The sequence below is a fragment of the Colletotrichum godetiae genome (genome assembly GCF_030913485.1).
Source record: "Colletotrichum godetiae strain CBS 193.32 chromosome Unknown BDP55scaffold_19, whole genome shotgun sequence".
Classification (NCBI taxonomy): domain Eukaryota; kingdom Fungi; phylum Ascomycota; class Sordariomycetes; order Glomerellales; family Glomerellaceae; genus Colletotrichum; species Colletotrichum godetiae.
Window position 1 is genome coordinate 115,237 of NW_026851267.1, and position 20,101 is coordinate 135,337.

General features: G+C 53.5%; 8 protein-coding genes across 8 annotated transcripts; 6 read left to right on the plus strand and 2 right to left on the minus strand.

Annotated features, from left to right (window-relative positions):
* The first annotated feature begins 1,359 nt into the window (after positions 1 to 1,359).
* On the plus strand, positions 1,360 to 2,513 carry BDP55DRAFT_116431 (uncharacterized protein). The gene is made up of 3 exons (XM_060565415.1): positions 1,360 to 1,537; positions 1,781 to 1,893; positions 1,955 to 2,513. Exons 1-3 carry the CDS (start codon positions 1,458 to 1,460, stop codon positions 2,245 to 2,247), a joined length of 486 nt encoding a protein of 161 aa, XP_060429901.1. The 5' UTR covers positions 1,360 to 1,457; the 3' UTR covers positions 2,248 to 2,513.
* Positions 2,514 to 6,301: 3,788 nt separating this feature from the next.
* Positions 6,302 to 7,230, plus strand: BDP55DRAFT_728261 (uncharacterized protein; the record flags this gene model as incomplete). The annotated part of the gene is made up of 4 exons (XM_060579413.1): positions 6,302 to 6,640; positions 6,737 to 6,836; positions 6,906 to 6,974; positions 7,034 to 7,230. 4 exons carry the CDS (start codon positions 6,302 to 6,304, stop codon positions 7,228 to 7,230), a joined length of 705 nt encoding a protein of 234 aa, XP_060429902.1.
* Positions 7,231 to 10,508: 3,278 nt separating this feature from the next.
* On the plus strand, positions 10,509 to 11,454 carry BDP55DRAFT_551441 (aldo/keto reductase; the record flags this gene model as incomplete). The annotated part of the gene is made up of 2 exons (XM_060569110.1): positions 10,509 to 11,006; positions 11,059 to 11,454. 2 exons carry the CDS (start codon positions 10,509 to 10,511, stop codon positions 11,452 to 11,454), a joined length of 894 nt encoding a protein of 297 aa, XP_060429903.1.
* Positions 11,455 to 11,561: 107 nt separating this feature from the next.
* BDP55DRAFT_116567 (HIT domain-containing protein) lies at positions 11,562 to 12,650 on the minus strand. The gene has a single exon (XM_060565417.1). The coding sequence runs from the start codon at positions 12,256 to 12,258 to the stop codon at positions 11,668 to 11,670; it is 591 nt and encodes a 196-aa protein (XP_060429904.1). The 5' UTR covers positions 12,259 to 12,650; the 3' UTR covers positions 11,562 to 11,667.
* Positions 12,651 to 12,922: 272 nt separating this feature from the next.
* BDP55DRAFT_728264 (DNA directed RNA polymerase) lies at positions 12,923 to 13,221 on the plus strand (the record flags this gene model as incomplete). Its single annotated transcript, XM_060579414.1, has 2 exons — positions 12,923 to 13,125; positions 13,197 to 13,221. 2 exons carry the CDS (start codon positions 12,923 to 12,925, stop codon positions 13,219 to 13,221), a joined length of 228 nt encoding a protein of 75 aa, XP_060429905.1.
* A 345-nt stretch (positions 13,222 to 13,566) lies between these two features.
* BDP55DRAFT_116740 (uncharacterized protein) lies at positions 13,567 to 15,118 on the minus strand. Its single transcript, XM_060565419.1, has 2 exons — positions 14,569 to 15,118; positions 13,567 to 14,516 (listed from the first exon to the last, which is right to left on the minus strand). The coding sequence occupies exons 1-2, from the start codon at positions 14,858 to 14,860 to the stop codon at positions 13,717 to 13,719; spliced, it is 1,092 nt and encodes a 363-aa protein (XP_060429906.1). The 5' UTR covers positions 14,861 to 15,118; the 3' UTR covers positions 13,567 to 13,716.
* Positions 15,110 to 17,974, plus strand: BDP55DRAFT_116528 (CwfJ C-terminus 1-domain-containing protein-like protein). Its single transcript, XM_060565416.1, has 2 exons — positions 15,110 to 15,175; positions 15,324 to 17,974. The coding sequence occupies exon 2, from the start codon at positions 15,349 to 15,351 to the stop codon at positions 17,494 to 17,496; it is 2,148 nt and encodes a 715-aa protein (XP_060429907.1). The 5' UTR covers positions 15,110 to 15,175; positions 15,324 to 15,348; the 3' UTR covers positions 17,497 to 17,974.
* A 321-nt stretch (positions 17,975 to 18,295) lies between these two features.
* BDP55DRAFT_693623 (family 53 glycosyl hydrolase) lies at positions 18,296 to 19,626 on the plus strand (the record flags this gene model as incomplete). Its single annotated transcript, XM_060577246.1, has 3 exons — positions 18,296 to 18,363; positions 18,473 to 19,440; positions 19,499 to 19,626. The coding sequence occupies 3 exons, from the start codon at positions 18,296 to 18,298 to the stop codon at positions 19,624 to 19,626; spliced, it is 1,164 nt and encodes a 387-aa protein (XP_060429908.1).
* Between the last annotated feature and the right edge of the window lie 475 nt (positions 19,627 to 20,101).

Below are 20,101 nucleotides of genomic sequence, written 5' to 3' on the forward strand. Positions count from 1 at the left end.
CCGGGACTCGATAGCCTAGCTCACGTGATGACGGCGCTCATGACATCCCGTTCCGGGTACAATCACGTCAGCGTACGGTCGGCTATCATGGTTTGCTCATTTACACCAAGGGCGTATCCGCATCCAGAAATTGCTAGTGATTGAGGGCTGCCATTGGCTTTCGCAGATACAGCTTTCAGCTACGGACACGGCTTTCGATTGACACAGGGGTGATAGCAGCAGCAGCAGCAACCGAGAGCAATGCAAGTTGGAGGCGTAAAGGGGGAAGACTGAGGGAATGGGGAGGGCTCCAGACGGAGCTTGGTGGTGACGAGACCTCAGGAACACTGGCACTCCCACGAGCAACGGCAAGGCATCAGAGCTTCTTCGTCCTCTCCCACCTCGGTGATGCTGCTGCTTGCTGCTAGGTATCACCTACGGAGTATCCGTCCTTCGTACTGCCGCAGAGCTGCACGCACCTTACCTTAGGTCCGGACAGGGATGGTGATGCTGTTGCTTCCCCAGAGAGGTCCGAGCTCCTCGTGCTCGACGGACCAACCAGAGTGTCAGACTCTGAGTTCGAACGCTGAACCGTCGACCAACTTGCGCCGGATCAGTCTGCTTGGTTCCCTGTTTGGATCTTCCTCCCAACCCGATTCCTCCGCTCACGCCCACACCAATGTCCACGCCCGCGCCCGCGCACCGCACCCTCGCCCTCGCGCGATCCTCCTTCTCTTTCGCTCACGTCTCCCCAGTCTCCTCCTCCGCTGGTCGTCTCGTCTCTTTCTCTCTCCTCTCAGTCGCCGGCTTGCACCACCCCCCGACAATCGATTCGAAGCTCCCCCCAGCCACCCTCCACCCATCCACCTTGGCCTCCCTCATCTCAGTCCTGGCCTAGGTAGTTTTTGTCTCTGGGCCTGACTGGGTGAACCGGGACTGGGTGATGCTCCAGCTCCCAAGTCTCTGGCGCTTGTTCCTTGGGACCTCTGGCTCTCTACCTTACCTCCGGCCGGTTCTGCCTCGCACACGCTCCCTCACAAACAGTATGGCAGAACGCGCACCACGGAGCTGAGAGGGAGCGCTCCCCTACTCCCCCTCCTCAGTCCTCAGTCCTCACTCTCTTGCGCACCGCAACGCACCGCACCGCACCACACCACTCACTGCCTCGCACTCCCTCCTCTCTTCCCTTCCTCGCGCCCGCCCATTGCGCTCCTAGAGCCAGAGCTACCACCAGGAGACTCGCACCCACCCACCTTTGACCTTGCCCCGTCCTCCCCCCCATAGCTTTCCTTGCGCCGACCTACCTACCTTGCCTACCTTTCGTCCTGGCCGTCCCCCAACTCTCTCTCTCTCTTCTCTCCTTACTTCTCCTACATATCTCTCTCTCTTCCCATCCCTCTCTTGTCTGTCTCCTACTGGATTCTCATCCCGAGACAACCTAATACACCCAATTGAACCCTCCGGAGCTTCATCACACAATGTCCACCCGCAAGAGAAAGCAAGAAGAGGAAGAGGAGCTTGTCTCCCTCCCCGATGACGACGGTGAAGAGGAAGAGGAGTAAGTAGTCCCTATGCCGCCCACGCCGTCGACTTCCTTTGAGAGATAGTAAACATCGAGTGATGTTCCTACTCAGACCTCGAATATGTAAGCGCAGATGGAGCTATCTTGTCATTGAAGCTCCAATGCTGCCACAACTATGCGCCAGGCTCGCCCGAGGCCCTGGAAGCGTTCTCGCATACATGACCACTGTCCTGTATTCCATCTTTCTTCACCACACAACTAACAAGGCTCGCCCACCAGGTATGAATCAGAGGAAGACGGAGAGGAGGGTGACGACGATGTTGAGGAAGAGGAGGAGGATGAGGAGGAAGAGGGTGATGCTGAGGAAGACGCAGACGCCAACGGCGTAGACGGTAAGCCCATCCGAGAGCGCCGAACAAACCAACTTATCTAGGACGGACAGCTGACGTGCAGAATCCACAGAGAAAGCCCCTCCATCGAAGAAGCGGAAGACCGAGACCGCTGCCACGGATGACGCGGCCGACGCTGAAGAGGCCGCCGATGAGGAAGAGGAAGCGGAAGACGAGCCCGAGGGCGAAGACAACGCTGAGGAGGAGGAGGAAGAGGAGGCCGATGCTGAAGAGGAGGCTGCCAACGGCGTCGAGGATGCTCCCGCCAAGGGCGAGGTCAAGGCTGTTGAGGCACCTGCCGCTACTAACGGCGATGCCGCCAAGGCTGTTGCTGCCGGCGGTGATGCCGAGGAGTAAAGTCGTCGTGTGTTCTATATAGCAGTACCAACTCCTACTTTATCCAACTTCATCAGTTCTTTTCGTGACCGATCATCTGTTCGACAAGTGATTGATTCGAGCAAGATGGTACCATTGGGTTCCTGCTTGAGTAGCGATCCACCCGCGGCATCGTACGATGCACTCTCACCCGCCTTCTGTTAACAACAATGTGAAGTCAATCATCGCCTTTCCAATGCGATGCAAACGCAAGCTGTTTTCGAGTTGCGCCAGAATGCGACATTCGCAATGGAAGCAAGCAGTGGCCCTCACATGCCAACCACTTGAGATCGCTGTCGCGCGCACGGATGTAGTTCGTTTCGTCTTCTTTCCTTTCGAACTGAAGGGGGGAATTTTGGAAGAGTTGCGCCGAAAAGGAAACGGCGTAGCCGTATGGAGTAATGGAAATCTCGAAAAGATTGGAAGTAATGAGATATGGCGGAATAAGATGAGTGATAACTGTATCTTTTTGCTATAGATTGGGTGTCAATCAAGATGCAGACATGCCCGAGCCTCAGCATGTTATTTGGCCTTGCTCTGTGCGCCAATCAATAAATGTCTCCCCATTTTCAACCTCTTGGGAAAACAGTGTTGGTCCTGTAAGCTCCCCTGGTTGGATTGATTGCCGAGAACAGCTAGACATTATTTCCGCAGGCCGCATAAAAGGTCCCGTCGGCCTTTATGAGCGACGTCAGTTGGGGGTACGTTTCGGGGGCTAGAAGAGTCTTGGGGGCTAAAAAAAAAGGGCCGGGCCTTCCGTCCGGAGGACTGTTTTCCGGGGATCCGCTCACGATGGGCGGGACAGGGCCGAAAGACCCGGTGTTCAAAATCTTCGGCTCCGGAAAGAGAAAAGGAAACAGGAGAAGAAGAAAGGAGTTCACCCCCCGGACGATACAACCTCTCTTGGTGCTCATGCTGGGGAAATGTACCTCGAACTCGGTGCCTGTCGGCGAGAGGGCAGTTTGGCGTAATTTGATTATTGACCGTAGACCATTCCACCACCCAGCCAGTTTGACCTGACAAACAGACCTAGGAAGACGCCTGCTTTTCTGATGGCGGGAACCGGGTTGAGGGAGGTTACATGGGTTTGGATCTGTAGTTTGTTCGCTAGAGTCGAAGAAGATTCGTGCATAGGATGATTCACTGGAGGTAGCTGCGGACGATGATCAAGAGCACGCGTTAGAGTCAGAAGTCTTGCTGTCACTTCGTCTGAATCGCTTAGTACCCTGACCGGACCATGAAAATTTACTGATGTTACCTAGCGCAACCTGTATCGCGGATATGACTACTTCACTCTCGAGAGAGCAAGAATCAAAAACCAAACTCACTCTTATGGGCTGGGAAACGGGCCTGTACGCGCCCAATTTGCCAACGAGAGTACTTGCTTTCACACTCATTCGCGTGACTCTCCTCGGGGTTCTTGAATCTCCTGAGGTACCCTCAATTGAGTTTTCCGTTGAGTTGTGATGATGCTACCGCCTTATAATACGATGGTTGCAATAATCACGGGGTTTTCAGCAGCCACTAGGGAGTCAAACCTCTCTCCGAATAGCGAGATACTTTGGCCCTGGAGATACTGCATTGGAAAGGTCTAGGGGATAATGGCTGTATGCGGAGCATTCCATTTAGTAAAAATTGATGCGTGGAGTAGGTGGGTGGCTCAAATCCCCGCCAGGCCCGATGACTTCTATATCTGGATGAACCCCCCACGTCAGGGTGAGCCAGTGAAGCAATGCCCTCTTTCCGATATAATGAAACTTCCTGTAGTTTACAAGCACATACGACCACACCCATCGGAAAATTCGGGATCCCGTCCGCTCTCCCATAGACAAGCTGATGAGGGCCAGATCAGTAGTTGAGTCGGTGACGATCAGCGAATACCTGGTGTTGTATGTTTTTTTGTGGCCGGCCAAGGTAACATGCAGCTTGCGTCGACGATTGTCCAAACCTCGATGCCATAGATAGTAACGGTCCGTTGGCAGGATTACATGGGTTTACCTTGCTCAACAGTGTATGTGAATATTGCTCACTTGATACGCTGCACTGAAGATCTTGGACTTTGCATGCCAAGGCAAGAGAAGAGCATCTTGCTTGATGTTCTAAGCATCCAAAATCTGCTTTTCCTGGTTGCCTTTCCCATCCCTGCGCCCTGCACGAATGGGAAAAGTTGTATCACTTTAGTTACACTGCCATAGGTAGCTAATGGTCTAGACATACATGAGTTGCTTGTGTAATGCCTACAGAGATCCCTAGCTGAGCTTCGACATCTTTTCAAGGGATCTTCCCGTCCCGTACATACAAACGAAACTACGTGTACCCAAGAGAAGCCACTACCACCTCCCTATGATTCAGTAGCAAACGTATTGACATCAATACCTGGTCGAATGACGTTATTATTCTATAGCTTTTTACCAACTATTTCAGCCTTCTTTCAGAGAACGGACAATAGGAGAATCGAGACTACATCCCTATCCCATCGACTGCTAGGCGGCTTATCTATAAGCATCTCCAGTTTTTCTCCAACTCTACCTCTTTTCAAAAGCGAAAACAAGGGAAATAGAAATAGATCAAAACATGTTTTACTGGTACCCTTCGAAGAAGTACGCACTCTTGGAGTGAATCTCAATAGCAACGGACGGGATACTGTAGCTCGAGGGAAAACCAAGGGAAACGCTCCTATCAATACTGCACGCCACGGGGTTTTATATCGACGGGCAAAGTCTTCATTCATTGCGGAGGCAAAACATAGCCGTCTCACCATAGTATTCTATATTAGAGTCATCAGCTTCAACGATCTGCTACTTAAGCATATCGCCAACACCCCAAAAGGCAGCATAATCCGAGCGACCCTCGGTGGGGTTGCCGTGTTTAGAGTGCCATGCGTGGAAGGTTCAAGATTCCCGGAAAATGTTTTCCCTAGCAGTCGGACGACTGTAGAGACGGGGGGGGGGGGGGGGGGGGGTATAATATATAGCAATTCCCACGAGTGCCCACATACTAGCTTGGGCTTGGCGCAACAGGACGTCTAGGAAGGACCGCCGCTTCAACTACGAGCTTTCAAAATCCATCTAGACCCTTCAATTGTGGCCAATTTGCAGTATGCTACTAATACGCGTATACCTATCTTCAGTCCAGTTGAACCAGGAATGACCTGTCTTGATACACTCTGTCTCTCCTTCGCTAGAGCCGGCCCTTCGGCCGGAAAGGTGGGTCAATCACGGCGCATCGGCTCCGGTGGGACGGGTGTCAACGTCCGATCGCTTCGGAAGCCATTGTCACCCAAGAGTTGTGTGTTCGAAAAAGGTCAATTGCGTCTAAACTACTCCACAAGTAATAAGTCGCAGGTCTCAAAAGAAGAAATAGCGCTTCAACTTATGGTAATGGTGCCAACAAGCCGGAATTGTCGTGGTAGCGACGCAAACTTTACCAGCTTGATCTGCCGGGTGTGGGAAGTAGGGTTGCAACTGCCGGCCTACCTTACGTTCTGCCGGCCCCCGTAAGCTCCGACCTTCCTTTTACCCTCGTCTGTAGATCCTCGTAGATCTCGCCTGCAGCCCATGATTCACGTTCGCGAGTCGCTGCCAATCGTTCTTGAATCAATAATAATAAAGCTGCCCTGCATATGTCGTGTCATGTCAGCTTGGCGGGGGCCGATGTCCGCCCAACAACCCGATGGCTTATCTCTCGTGCGAATGGACCGTTACTCCAGTCCGACGAATGGCTCTTCCTGTTCTGGATCTGAAAGTACAGACCCTGACGTTTGTGCAAGTTGAGTCGTTGTCGATGGAGATGTTACCCCTTTATGACGGCGAATTGCTGAAACGCTGTGTTATTTCGGTAAATACCAAGCGTTTGGGTTTGTAAATCTTTGCAGTGAGCGTATCCGTATCCGTATTAGATATTGGATTTCTAATGAACAACGTATCGAGTGAATTATATAATGTCTAAAAAGAAGTCCACCAGATCGTCCTGTCAGTCGTCTACACCGTCCACCCAAGCAGTAGTTACATCGTCACCAACCCTGCAACCGTTCACAATGGCATCAGAACCGTCAGCTTCTACATTGGCTAACAACAGCAGCTCGATGATGTTCTCTAATAGCTTGAGGCTATCAATCGAGGCTTGGAGCATCGCAGCTGCCTTGATGACCGCTGTCATGGCTTACAAAATCTGGACCGATCACAAGTTCAAGTTGCCGCCTCTCATCAACCCGCCGCAGCCGTTCGATATAAGTGGAGCAGCCGTCAAGAGGGACTTTTTTCAGCGAAGCAATGAAATCATTCAACAAGGTTCGAAGACGTTTGGGGGAGAGCCTTACAGCGTCATCTCTGACACCGGCCGCGTGATTATGCTGGCTCCGAAGCATGTTGATGAGGTTCGAAACGACCCAAAGCTGAGCTTTTGAAGAATACGGAGCATGTAGGTACGCATTCCTGAGATGTCAAATGAATAGCTGACCTGAATGATGCAGGATTTCCATGCTTATCTGCCTGGTTTCGAGCCATTTGGGGCGGGAAGCGCGATCCCGATTCTCGTCTTGGTCGCCAAGAGGCAACTCACCAAGTTCCTAGGTAGGCCTTTCCATTCGTCTTATTGATTTTGTTGTCGTCCCAAAGTCTAACCCGAATATGCTATAAAAGCGAAGATCATGAAGCCACTTTCTGATGAGACAGCGTTCTCTTTTCAGACAGTCCTTGGCGACTCGACAGGTAGGAACTTCCCCGAGTACTCCATAATCTACTCTAGTTTGACACCCTCGTTAATACAGAATGGCATGAAGTCAGCTTGGGCCAGACAATTCTCAACGTATTCTCCCGCCTCTCTTCCCGCGTCTTCCTCGGCCCTGAACTCTGCCGCAACGAAGCATGGCTGAACATCACAGTCATATACGTGGTGGACTGCTTCATCGCAGCGGAGAGACGCCTCGCAAATCCATCGTACTTCTACCGTGAAATAGATAGCTAGTCATCAGGCAAGATGTGCCTAAGTAGATCAGGGCACTCTTGTAAGCAACACACGAAACACAAAACTGGAGGGGCAATTGACTCCAATTTCAGAATTGTACATAGCTCCAGAAAGCGTTCGTCTGTAAATGTTGGTAAGGAGGATTGCAAAAACAGCAATATGACTTACAGTTCATAGCTCAGAGACTAGTGTATGTGGATGGAAAACCTGGCATATCTAGTTGGATGGCGGGGTGGCGGATGGATGCGTGCAAGGAGGTCATATCCTCTGACGGCTTCATGGTTTGCTTTTTTCCTGGTCTTGTTCACGTCTTCATATCCCATCAGTTGCTAGATGGCGTCGGTGCATCCACCTCCAGGCTTTCTTCAACTCTTCTTCATTTCGACATCTTTCATATATGTACACAAGGGACACAGGGCCGGACTAATGTGGAGTCTAAAAAAAGTATTAAAGGTATCTACGTAATAGCTACTACCTACCAGCAGAGGCTCGGCACCTTCTCTGCATCTTCTCACCTGCCGGTACGTCTGCCTTGACGAGATACCATCAGTAAGCTGACGGTGGCAGTCCCTGTCGGTGAACAGGCCACTTCCAATCCTGATTTCTAGCAACTAAAAAAGGTACCCCGGCCCATGGCGCAACGTATGTCGAGATGAACAAAACCTCAAGGCTGGTAAGGAGTGGCTCGAACCAAGCGGACAAGGAACATGATGGTTTGACCAGAGACTTTGCAGTTGGCTATCATGATCGCGGGCGTCCTGATAGATTTTGCGGAGCATGAGATGGAGTACGATTCAGCGGAGATCCGGGTCAATGAGAAGAATCAATGGCAACCTAGGGCAGTCAAGACCTGGAGGAGATCTGGAGCACTGACATGTGTGTGTTACCAGGATGGCTGGCATTGGCAAGGGCTAGCTACTTTACATGTATTCTAAGGATGTCTGACCTCTGTGCCCTCAGAACTCTCACAGTTGAGTCACATTTGGCGACGGCTGGATATTATGTCAACATCAAGCAGCGCACGACAAAAAGGACTTCATCGGCCTGAGCCAGTTTCAAGGGAATGATGGGAGGCGCCTTGCAATAAGATCGTCAAAATAGGAAATATTGACAAGAATGACTCTGCTAACGCAATGTTACAGGTGGCTACGTATACCTCAAGCCTATTCCGCTAGGCTCATCTCATTCGACGATCACGCCACTGATGGGGCAAGTTGAGTACCTTGAACCGGGACAAGTTGGGCATTGCCGAACGAACCCATCCGACCAAAGATGATCGGGCCGAGTCTCGGGAATCTTAATGCGACATTGTGCTTAAAACAACGACATGTCGTCTTGTCTCATCTGTCATCCACAAAGTATTCATTGCTACCAACTGTCAAACTCATGATCTTTAAAATAAGCTACAAAGAGTCTCCCACCAGTAAGCTGGTTATACAGACACATTGCGGGGGTTTGAGAGTGATGGTCAACAGAGGGGCATGGGTCCCTGAGCTTGGGTCTCCTCCAAGTCAACTTCCAGAGAGTAAAACCTTGGCTTGAGATGTTTGTTCAGAGGAAAAGGCTCATATCGGGAGTAAGCTGAAAATATAGCATGGCTTGGCTAGGAGAGCTTTGCAGAAACCGCAGTCCTACTGATACAACCGGCAAAGATTCGGGAAAGCTGACGACTTCTTCCTGAACAGCAAAGGCTCAAGACATACGGGGGTCCAAAAGAATGGGGGGGGGGGGGGGGGTAATGAGCAGAAGAGGGAACGAAAGCAGCCAGAGAAGATTCCTTCCATGCTATTCTAGCACGTTCTTCATTACTCTTCTTTAATAAAGAAGAAACAACACGAGTGTCACAGAGAATCCAAGAATCGTGGCAAGGTGGGGGGGATAGATGAATTTCCTGGCAAGACATTCGTGCGGCTGCAGTGCTGCGCAAAGGAGACGCCAGGCTTGGGTCCAGGTTCCCGCAGGCCTGGGAACTGGGCGTCAAGAGTCCACGCGCCGTCTCTCGTGGGCTAAGCAGATGGGCATTGGATACATGATTATTATGACGGTGTGGCAGTCGGCGCGTGTGTGACGTCCTGTTGGCCCGGCAGAGTTGATGGGGCGAGTATGGATTTTATGAGAAAGTGCGTATCTTAACGAAGTATTGAAAAGAATATGGCGCGTCGGTGGACATTTGCCCGGTCCCAGCGACGCGGATTGGGACGGGTAACAAGCGCTGCCAATCAGGCGGGTTGGAAAGGAAACGGCTGGGCTGACTAGGTCCAGGCTGGCTTGGTTTTTTTTCTGCTCGGCGTGAATGCCCCGGTCGTTTGTTTCTTTCTTGTATCTTTGCTCCTCTACTGGATATCGAAGGACTGTTTAATGTTGGCAATCACCCCGCCGAATTGTCAACAATACATTGGATTTAATGAGGGCATATGGCAGGAGTTCCTGTGTAAGAGGGGATAACGGACCGAGGAAGACAAACTGGAGAAGGAATCAACTGGCAGAACTGCTCCCTCGGGGATAGCGGCGCCACAGCAGAAACCAGATTGCCATATCTGATAGGCAAAGAATCATGATAGGTACTGGACAGCAGAAACGCTGGAAGCGGATAGGTTGGCGGGTCTTCGGTCGGCAAGTGCCCGCGTACCGGCGCATTGAGGCGCACCCAACGCGCATAGAAAAAAAAAGAGAGAGAAAAGATACAACCCCCGGTCCCCGATTGCTCCTGCGTCATTCCTAGGCGCACACGAGGTGGGGGGAGGGGCAACTCTGGACATTCTTTTGGGGGCAGAAGTGGCAGGATCAGGGGCTGGCGGGGGACCAAACAACTCAATGGACTGGACCTTCCTCTCCTTCAAACCCTCCACCACCTGCTTACCTTGGGTGGTAGAGGGCAGTAGAGAAGGGAGAGATAGATACCTCGCACTTAGGAGCGTTATCACCCGAACGCAGGTACTCTACGTGGCACTTACCTCACCTTTCACACTTACATTGTACCTTCCTTACCTTGGGCAGTAAAGTACATGGCGGATAGACAAATAGGCGACCAAACAAAAAGACGAGGTGCAAAGGATACCGAGCTCATTAGTCGTAGCTTCCTGTCCCGTCTACTGCCTGCTTACATGATTCCCGCCGTGTTGCGCGTATACAAAAGAGCTCTCCCCCATCTTGTCCAGGCGCATCTTTTGCTGTTCCACGATAACTTCTCTCTCTCCCTCTCTTCCTATTCCGAGTCTTTTGCTTTCTATTCCAAGATACCACCGACTCTATAGTGTAGACCCCAAACACTGCCCAAAATGTCCCAGACCTCCCGTACCTTCACCCTCAACACGGGTGCCAAAATTCCCGCCATCGGCTTGGGAACTTGGCAGTCCGGCCCCAACCAGGTCAAGCTTGCCGTCGAGTCTGCCCTGAAGAACGGCTACCGCCACATTGACACTGCTTTCGCCTACCAGAACGAGAAGGAGGTTGGCGACGGCATCATTGCCTCTGGCGTCCCCCGCGAGGAGATTTGGCTCACCACCAAGCTCGACAACCCCTGGCACAAGCGCGTTCCCGAGGCTATCACAAAGTCCCTCGAGAACCTCCAGACCGACTACGTCGACCTCTACCTCATGCACTGGCCCTCCAGCACCGACCCCGATGACCTCAAGAAGCACTACCCCGACTGGGACTACGTCGACACCTGGCGCGAGCTGCAGAAGCTCGTCGAGACCGGCAAGGTCAAGAACATTGGTGTCTCCAACTTTGGCCTCACCCACCTCGAGCGCCTTCTTAGCGACCCCTCCACCAAGGTACTTATCTCTTCTTTCCTTCCAGAATTGCCCATGCTAACAACATGCTCAGATCGTCCCCTCCGTCAACCAGATCGAGCTTCACCCCTGCAACCCCTCCCCCAAGCTCCTCGACTACTGCAAGTCAAAGGGCATCCACGCCACCGCCTACTCGTGCCTGGGCAGCACCGACTCCCCCCTCTACACCAACCAGACCCTCCTCGAGATCGCAAAGTCCAAGGACCGCACTCCCCAGCAGGTCCTCCTCCAGTGGGGCCTGGCCAGAGACGTCAGCGTCATCCCCAAGTCCGTCTCCGAGGGCCGCATCAAGGCCAACTACGACCTCGACGGATGGTCCCTCACCGATGACGAGATCAAGAAGATCTCCGCCATCCCCGACCGCTTCAAGGTCTGCGACGGCACCTTCCTTCCCGACGGTGTCAAGGTCTTCTTTGGTGATGATGAGTAAATTGTTCAGTCCGGGCAGGAATGTAATGAGTGAGAAGAAGTGGTGAACTCACTCACATAATGAGTTGAAAAAGCAACGAAACAACGCTACGGCGTGATAACACATGCTGCTACACTAAGCAGGCAGCTGGGACGTAGTAGTCCTTGATATACATGAAATGAATAAATGATCTTTAAAAAGAAGGCAAAGTCCCCATTCATCCCATCTCGCTCATCAAAGCTTCGGCTTGTGCTTCTCTTCCCTCAGAATATCAGCCACATTCTCTCGCAACTCTTTTGCAAAATGCTCCGCATCCTCATCATCCAGCTCTTCCCTCCGGCCCCGCCCAAACATGGTGAAGCTCTCGCTATACCGACCGCTCGCGCGTATCTCGGGTCGCGGAATGAGGTGGAAGTGCATATGCATCACAACCTGCGCCGCCGCGGCCCCGTTATTCTGCACCACGTTCCAATCCTCCACGCCCGTCGTGCGCGCCAGGGCGTTGGACAACACGCGCAGATACCGGCCCATCTCGGCCGATTCCTCGGGTGAAGCGTCGGTCAGTTTCGGACGGTGAGCGCGAGGGCAGAGGAGGAGGTGGCCCCGAGATAGGGGGAGGATGTCGAGGAAGGCGACGAGGAGAGGGGTCGAGAGGACGATGAAGGCGGGCGTAGGGATGCGGTTTGGGTCGAGGGTTGCGTTGGGGCCGTCGTCTTGTGGGGGTTTGGAGGGGTCGTAGGGAGGGTATTCTGTTGCGATTACGCAGAAGGGGCATTGGCCTTCTGGGTGGGATAGACCCGCGTCGAATTGGGAGTTTGGTGTCATGATGGGGTGGTCCGAGGCGGGATCGTGATGTTTGTGATTGTGTAGGAAGTCGGGGGGAGCTTTGGCATTATCGGGCGTATGAAGTCGTGATTATGATTTGGGGGGGGTTTAGAAACGCCCGCTGTGTTGTCGCTTTGGAACTATACAGGGCTCGAAGGAATCTTGGGAATCTGAGAAGAAAAAAAGAAATCTAGAGGAAGATCCGAAAGATGCGAGGTTTGGTTGGACAAGCTGCAGCGTCCAAGAGTTAGGTTGTTTCCTCCAAAGTCGCGGCGAGCTCTTTCCCCAGGAAAGGGACGGATAACAAGCGATAACCTCGGGAAGTGGGCCAGCTCAGAGGCCCCCACCTCATTCGCCAGAGCTCCACCGCACCGCTGGACAGCAACCCCGACAAACACACCGGGCGCACACCGCCCGAGGTCAACCTTGGAAACTTCTTTTTTCTGCCGCTCCTATGCGCCTTCACCGCCTGACAAATTGTCATCCCAGCCCCACCACCACTTCTGCCTGCATTTCCAATCCGGCCGCCTCTTGAAAGAAAATCGCCAACACTTCAATATCCGACGCGCCTCGACCACCTCCCAAACGAAACGTCACGAATCTCCACAACCCCCGAAAGACTAGAAAGACAACAAGAAGAGAGAGAGGATATCATTACTCCAACATGTCCCGCGAAGCCTACCAAGTCCCCACCGCCGGCGCCGCCTCGGCGCCCAGCGCGGCCGCCTACCAGTCTTACGGCGCCGAGGGCCCCCAGATGCAATACCTCTGTGGCGACTGCGGTCTCAAGTTCCAGCTGCGTCGCGCCGATCCCATCAGATGCAAGGAGTGCGGATGTCGTATTCTTTACAAGGAGAGGACCAAGAGGTGAGTTTTGACTTGTTTTGGGGAGAGTATTTCTGGGAGACGGTAGAGCGTAGGCTAATTTTTTGGGATAGAATGGTTCAGTTCGAGGCGAGATGATTGGGGTTCAGAAAGATTGAGGGAGAGAGAGCATTTGATATTTGCGCAATGTGTAAGCTGGATGTGGGCGGGATGACAGTAGCGATGCGGTGATGCGCATTCGAGGAACGGCATTGGATGACACACGAAGTTGCAGACTCGAGACTGAGTGGGAAGACGTGCTTGCCTGTCCGGGAAGGAGCCGCATATCCTTCATCAGGGAAGTGGCCCTCGTTCACGAGGAAGAGTGTCTCGTACGAGGGAAATGCATGACAAACAGCCAACTGTTTAAACAGCACATGTGATGCGCAAGGGCTGCGGGAGTTCAAGGTTGGGGGACCAAAATCAATTCATAGAGCAAGGCATTCTTCTGCACCTGTTCCTTTTCCTTTTTTTTTTCGAGGTATCTCATGATAATGCAGCAACCGTCTAAAACGCCATCCCCTTGCCCAATTGTTCATTCTATATCAAATAAATGTGACCCGCGCGTGTGTGCTCCAGTAGCGCCGTAACATATCATGTCGGCCGCGTGTGCAGATACTTTGCGAAACTGCCGTCAGCCATGATGGAGTCGCCCTCGGCCTCCATCGCCGCCTCGTACCGAGCCTGGAGACCTTCGCGGTCATCCTCGTCATCCGGCATATCATCATCGTCCACGTCGCTGGCGACATCCACATCATCGTCATCGTCATCGACTGGCTTGACGACCATTGGCTTCTTGCCCGCGTCCACCGACATACCCTTCATCATCTTCTCCACCTCGTGATCGCGGGCCAGGCGCTTCTTTTCTTCACGCTCCTCACGCCTGCGCTTCAGCTCGGGGAGGTAGTCCTGCTTGAATTCCTCGGCCTTCTCCTCCACCGCGGCGAAGAACTCGTCCATGCCCGTCCCGAGGCGTGAGCTGACGGGGACAAAGCTGAGGTGGGAGTAGAACTCCTCGAGCATGAGACTCATGGAGTTGAGGAGGCTGCCCATGTAGCCGGAGCCGCCGCTGCCGCCCTCGGACGTCTCGTAGCCGCCAATAACGTCGCTCATCTCGTCTTGCTGGAGAGCTTGCTGGAAAGCCTCGAAATCCGTCATCCACTCCTTGGCAAATGTTGCGTCTTGCACGTCGGTCTTGTTGAAGACCAGGATCATGGGGAGCTTGGTCTTGTAGAGGATACTGCATGCGTACAGCATGTTGGACATGAATGTGCTCGTGGAGGTGGTTCGAGGGGTATCGATAACGTAGGCGATGACGGTCGGGAAGGAGGACGCGAGAGACTCGAGGAGGATGGTTCCACTGGCGGACCAAACGAAGACCTCAATCTGTCCGGCTGCGGCGGTGTTAGCAAAGAGTGAGTCTGCCGAGATATTCAGCAGACTTACGAGTATCGACAAGGATGTTATTGATGGGCTTCTTGTCGGGGTTCGCTGGGTCTGGTGCCGCACGCTTGTCGAGAAGGTTGACGATTTGATCGACCTTGGTCGCGAAGAGGTTCAGGGACGTGAGGATGCCACCGTTCGGTCCCAGGTTGTACTGCTTCATAACCTCTTCATAGTTGACCGAGTCGCGGATGTCAATGTTGCTTTCGAAAGGGACGTTGAGCACAGCGGGGTCCAGGTTGATCACGTAGGGGGGATCCTGCTTGCCGTGCAGGTATGAGTTGATGCGTCGCATAAAGGTCGTCTTGCCGGAGCCTGGTGGTATTGGTCAGCGACACGGTGGGTGTCTGGCGCGGTGCGTGTGTGTATTGCTTACCGGCCATGCCGACGACGACGATAGCAGTCGGGGTTTGAGTGGCCGCATTCTCAGCGGGGGTTTCTGCGGATGTTGAAGCCATTCTGGTGTGGTGACGGGAATCTGCGTGTGGCTCTTCAACTGTTACGGGAGGACGATCGCTAAGAAAAAAGTTCTGGAAGAGTTGGAAGAGCTGAGTGCCCCGCGCGGGGCGTCGGAATGGACGAGACCCCCCCTGTAAGTTGGAACGACTAGGTAATCCAACACCCCCCTGTCATTCTCAAAATCTTTGTGGTCCGTGCTGGGAAAGTGACGTTCCGCCGGCGTCGCCAATTCGTTCTGGGAACCTGCAGAAAAACAGGCCATTGCAGCTAATAGCTCCATCGTCAACTAACACTCCAAGCTTCACACCTCTAGCCACAGCAACAATGGACGGCCTCGACGAATTCGAAAAGGCTCTCGCAGCAGAGAAGGGCGAGAAGGACCGTATTGAGCGCGAAAAAGAAGAACGTCGACAGAGGAAGAAGCAGCGCAGTCACCATCACCATCATCGCGATCGATCTTCTGACAGACATCAAGAACGCGATCGCGAATCACACCGCAGTCGAGATGGCGACCGCAACCGCGACCGAGACCATGATAGCCGCCGACATCACAAATCTCGCCGCCATGACGAAGACGGCGAGGATGGTCACAGACAAAAACGCTCTCGCCATGAAAAGGACGATGAGGAGCGGCGACCGAGGCACAGGAACAGAGAAAGAGACGACGAACGGCGGACGGACACACACGAGAAAATATCAGATCCAAAAGAGGACTTGCCGATTGCGGACGAAGAAACAACACAGAACGCCAAGGATGCGGAGGCACCGCTGATGCGTGATTCTTGGATGACTGCGCCGTCGGCCCTCGACATTGACTACGTTCAGCGGAAACAGAAGGAGGTTGAGCCACCACCAAAGGAAGAGCCGCCGAGAGTTATTCACGATAGGGAGATCAACAGAGACTTTGCCGAAGTAGACAATGTTCCGACCTCGGATGAGCAGCTTGCGACAAAAGAGCGGACAGTTAACTACACATTTGGTGACAACGGCTCTCAGTGGCGCCTGACGAAACTCAAGGGTGTCTATTCTATGGCTGAAGAATCAGGCCGCTCGGTTGAAGATGTTGCACTTGAGAGGTTTGGCGATTTGCAAGAATTCGACGACGTGAGAGAAGAAAAGATCGAAATAGACCGGCGCAAGGTGTATGGAAGTGGTTACGTAGGCAAGGAGAAGCCTACGGGAGACCTATATCGAGAGCGTATGGAGAAACACCAACAAGAGGAGACAACAGCCGCACGAGACGACACCTGCGATGTGGAACAGGGCGTTATCATTCCCCACAATGCCATGCAGCATACGCCCATGGACCAGACTGCCTTGAACCGACTGCGAGCTCAGATGATGAAGGCGAAGCTCCGCAGAGCACCGGACGCTGCCAAGTTGGAAGCCGAGTACAACCAGGCCGCAGCGAACTTTGCCACGAACGGACCGCAGTCTGTTGTTCTTGGTGTCATGGATAACCGAATGCTAGCAGGGACTCGTGCAGAAGTTAAGGCCATCGACAACAAACGTGGGCGGGAGCGCGGAAACGTGGAGGCCAACGACGAAATGTCCATCGAAGACATGGTTCGCGAGGAGCGCAGGACGCGCGGTCAAGCTGGCGGCGAAGGCATGCGGCTCGCCGAGCGCATTGCCAAGGATGGCAAGTTCGATGACAACCTTGATTACATGGACGAGAATGCGGACAAGCTTGCCAAGCGAGTTCACAAGTCCGAGGTCAACCTCAAGAACGTGGCTGTCAACGAGTATCAGAAGGTGTCGCGGATATTGGACAATTGCCCTTTATGCCACCACGAGGACAAGGGACAGCCTCCCCTGGCACCGGTCATCTCTCTTGCCACGCGCGTCTTCCTGACGCTGCCTACGGAACCTGAGGTCAGCGAAGGCGGCGCTGTCATAACACCCATGGCGCACCGCAAGAACCTATTGGAATGTGACGACGACGAATGGGAAGAGATTCGAAACTTTATGAAGTCTCTGACGAGAATGTACCATGAAAAGGGCCAGGAAGTCATTTTCTACGAGAATGCGGCCACGCCGCAGAGGCATCTTCACGCGGCTATGATGGCCATACCGATCCCGTATGAAGAGGGCGCCACAGCTCCGGCCTACTTTAAAGAGGCCTTCCTCACCACCGAAGACGAGTGGTCGCAGCACCGGAAAATCATTGACACGGCCGCCAAGGCGAGAGATGGCATGGGCAGGATGGCGTTCCGGAGGAGCATCGCAAAGGAGATGCCTTATTTTCACGCCTGGTTCACGCTCGACGGCGGCCTCGGGCACATTGTCGAGAACTCTGACCGCTGGCCGAGGGGAGACCTGTTTGCAAGGGAGATAATCGGGGGCATCCTAGACGTCGGGCCGGACGTGATCAAGAAACAGGGACGGTGGAACAAGGGCGACCGGAGAGTCGAGGGTTTCAAAAAGAAATGGAGGAAGTTCGACTGGACCCGCGTCCTAGCCGATAGTTAAGCTTAACCACAAATGGAACGTAATAATCATGGCTATACGAATATCCGGAGATCGAAACGATAAACCTCGGTTGAGAGTTCCGAGAGGGCCGTGAAAGAATGAAAGGATTGGTTCGAGACTTGGGGTCTAGGGGAGGAGGCTGGCACGTTGGCTGGGTCTCCAAATTCCAATATGTTTTTTCTCGAAGCTTCATCCCCGCCCCCGTCACCTGATGACACCCACGTCGAGGCCCAGACTGCTGGAACTTGGCACCCCCAGCCATACCAACGCAGACCAACGAAGCTATTGTTGGTATTGTAACTTGTTGGAGGCGCAATATCCGAAAATTGCGGGCGAGCAGGGGCCCACCACCTCCAGGTCGCGCAGGCGCACCAATCGTCAGCGTGCCGAGTCTGGGGTCTCCCCCGGTAACCCCGCGATGAGTCCCCGCAGTTCGGGCCGTCTCCATTCTGTCAGCTGCTGCTTTGCTTGCCGTCTTGAGTGTGTATGTCCGTTGGAAATCTTCCGTCGAATGGTCACATTGGACCGAGAAGAGAACGCAAAAGAAAATCAGAGATTGCCGAGACCCGTGACGACTGACAGCTCGCTTGCGTCTATTTTGAACCCTTGCCAGAGTGGTGAAATCATGGTTCGACTTGATGCCTAGCCCGGTGGGCGGTGAGGGGGGAGATTCTTCTGATTGATATATATGTATATATATATATATATATATATATACACTGGACATTCTCGTAGTCGAGAAGAAAGCTTGGAGGACTGGCTCTTTGTGTGTCTCAATTGCTGTGATATCATCTCCATCATGAAGTTGCTCTCTCTCCTCGGCCTCACGGCTCTGGCCACGGCTGTTCCGGCCCCGGAGCCTGTTAAGTACGTCCTCACCCCTTACAACTCATGACTTACACGGGGAACGTACCTTGTACCTACCTTGAGGTACTCGAAGAACGACAACGGAAAGCTAACATGAAGAAACCAACAGCACCGGCCCCGGCCACGGCAAGCCCTTTTTCTACAAAGGCCACGACCTGAGCTCCCTCAAGATGCTCGAGGAGAACCAAAACATCTACATCGACACGGCGCGCGGCAACGCGACCCGTCCCGCCGACGACATCCTCGCTGACGGCGGCATGAACGCCGTCCGCCTCCGCCTGTGGGTGAACCCACCCGACGGCACCTATGGCCTAAACTACACCATCGACCTCGCCAAGCGCTTCCAGGCCAAGGGCCAGCGCATCTTCTTGGACTTCCACTTTGCAGACAGCTGGGCCGATCCGCAGAAGCAGCCGCTGCCCGCGGCGTGGCCTACGCAGCTGGAGCCCCTGGCCGGTACGCTGCGCAACTACGTCCGCGAAACGCTCGTCGCTTTCAAGGATGCCGGTGTGACGCTTGATATCGTTTCGTTGGGCAACGAGCTCCGTCACGGTACCTTGTGGCCTCTGGGTCAGGTTTCCGTCGACGTGCAGCCGTGGTCTGCACTGGTGAAGAACTTTACCAACTTTGCGACGCTGTACAAGGCTGCGCGGGCGGGCGTGAAGGACGCGACCTGTGCCGGCGTGCCCAAGCCCGAGATCATGATCCACCTCGACAACGGCTGGAACCTGACGCTGCAGGAGCGGTGGTACGGCGCGCTCGTCGATAACGGGGTTCCGGTGTCGGCGTGGGATAGCTTTGGGTTCAGTTTCTACCCTTTCTACGGCACGTCGGCGACGTTTGCGAACCTGAAGAACACGCTCAAGGTGTTGGGTGAGAAGTACGGCAAGCCGATGCAGGTTGTGGAGACGGATTACCCTGCGATTTGCAACGGGCAGTGGAACCCGATTCCGGAGAGCTCGGAGCCGAGTATCCCGTATAATGTTGATGGACAGGTGCAGTGGATGAAGAAGCTGCTCAAGACTGTGAGGGAGACGCCCAAGGGTCTTGGACAGGGTGTTTGGTACTGGGAGCCTGGTGAGCATGACCCCATTCTTCCAAGTTGACTGTGGGATAGATTGCTAACTGCTGACAGCGTGGTTGAACAACACGAGCTTGGGAAGTGACTGCAACGACGCCGTCTTGTTTGAGCCGGATTACAGCCAGTGGCCCAAAACATTCGGCTACTCGCGGTCGTCTGTCAACGTCTACTTGGAGAAGTAGGCCAGTGCGTGGCACAAGGTCTAGGTTGGAGAGTTGCGGTCTGGACTTTGGAGAGCTTGCCCTCGAGCCATGGCACGAGAGCAGTGGTCGCAAGCGGCAAGCGGATATCATCGCTGCTTGAGTCAGAACAGTTTCGATACTAATGATAATTCAAAAATACCCAAAGGTTACGGAGTACAATTTGAGTTGGGCGGTCTCCATCCTCACTTGACTCGGCCGTTGTCTTCCGTCTGTTGGCTGGAAGTAAAGAAACGGCTGGAAGCTGTTGTCTTGTATAGTAGTTAATCCGAACTCTCGCTCTCGACCTATTGCCCTGTCTACCTACTGTTCTTGGTGAATTTTGACTTGATGTGGCCTTTGATCGAGAGACCTATAGTCAAAGGCCAAGGTGGGCTTCGTGGATAATGCCATTCATGCCCCTCAGACACTCACCGCATCCACCACTTGCGAGCCCCTTTCTTTCATGTTCAACTAT

Excerpts from the sequence above, each read along its gene's own strand:
- BDP55DRAFT_116431 (XM_060565415.1), top strand. The coding sequence starts at position 1,458 with ATGTCCACCCGCAAGAGAAAGCAAGAAGAGGAAGAGGAGCTTGTCTCC. Across the intron at positions 1,538-1,780 it reads GACGGTGAAGAGGAAGAGGA|GTATGAATCAGAGGAAGACG; the intron begins GTAAGTAGTCCC and ends CTCGCCCACCAG. Across the intron at positions 1,894-1,954 it reads AGACGCCAACGGCGTAGACG|AATCCACAGAGAAAGCCCCT; the intron begins GTAAGCCCATCC and ends GCTGACGTGCAG.
- BDP55DRAFT_116567 (XM_060565417.1), bottom strand. The coding sequence starts at position 12,258 with ATGACACCAAACTCCCAATTCGACGCGGGTCTATCCCACCCAGAAGGC.
- BDP55DRAFT_116740 (XM_060565419.1), bottom strand. The coding sequence starts at position 14,860 with ATGCGACGCATCAACTCATACCTGCACGGCAAGCAGGATCCCCCCTAC. Across the intron at positions 14,517-14,568 it reads TAACATCCTTGTCGATACTC|CCGGACAGATTGAGGTCTTC; the intron begins GTAAGTCTGCTG and ends ACACCGCCGCAG.
- BDP55DRAFT_116528 (XM_060565416.1), top strand. The coding sequence starts at position 15,349 with ATGGACGGCCTCGACGAATTCGAAAAGGCTCTCGCAGCAGAGAAGGGC.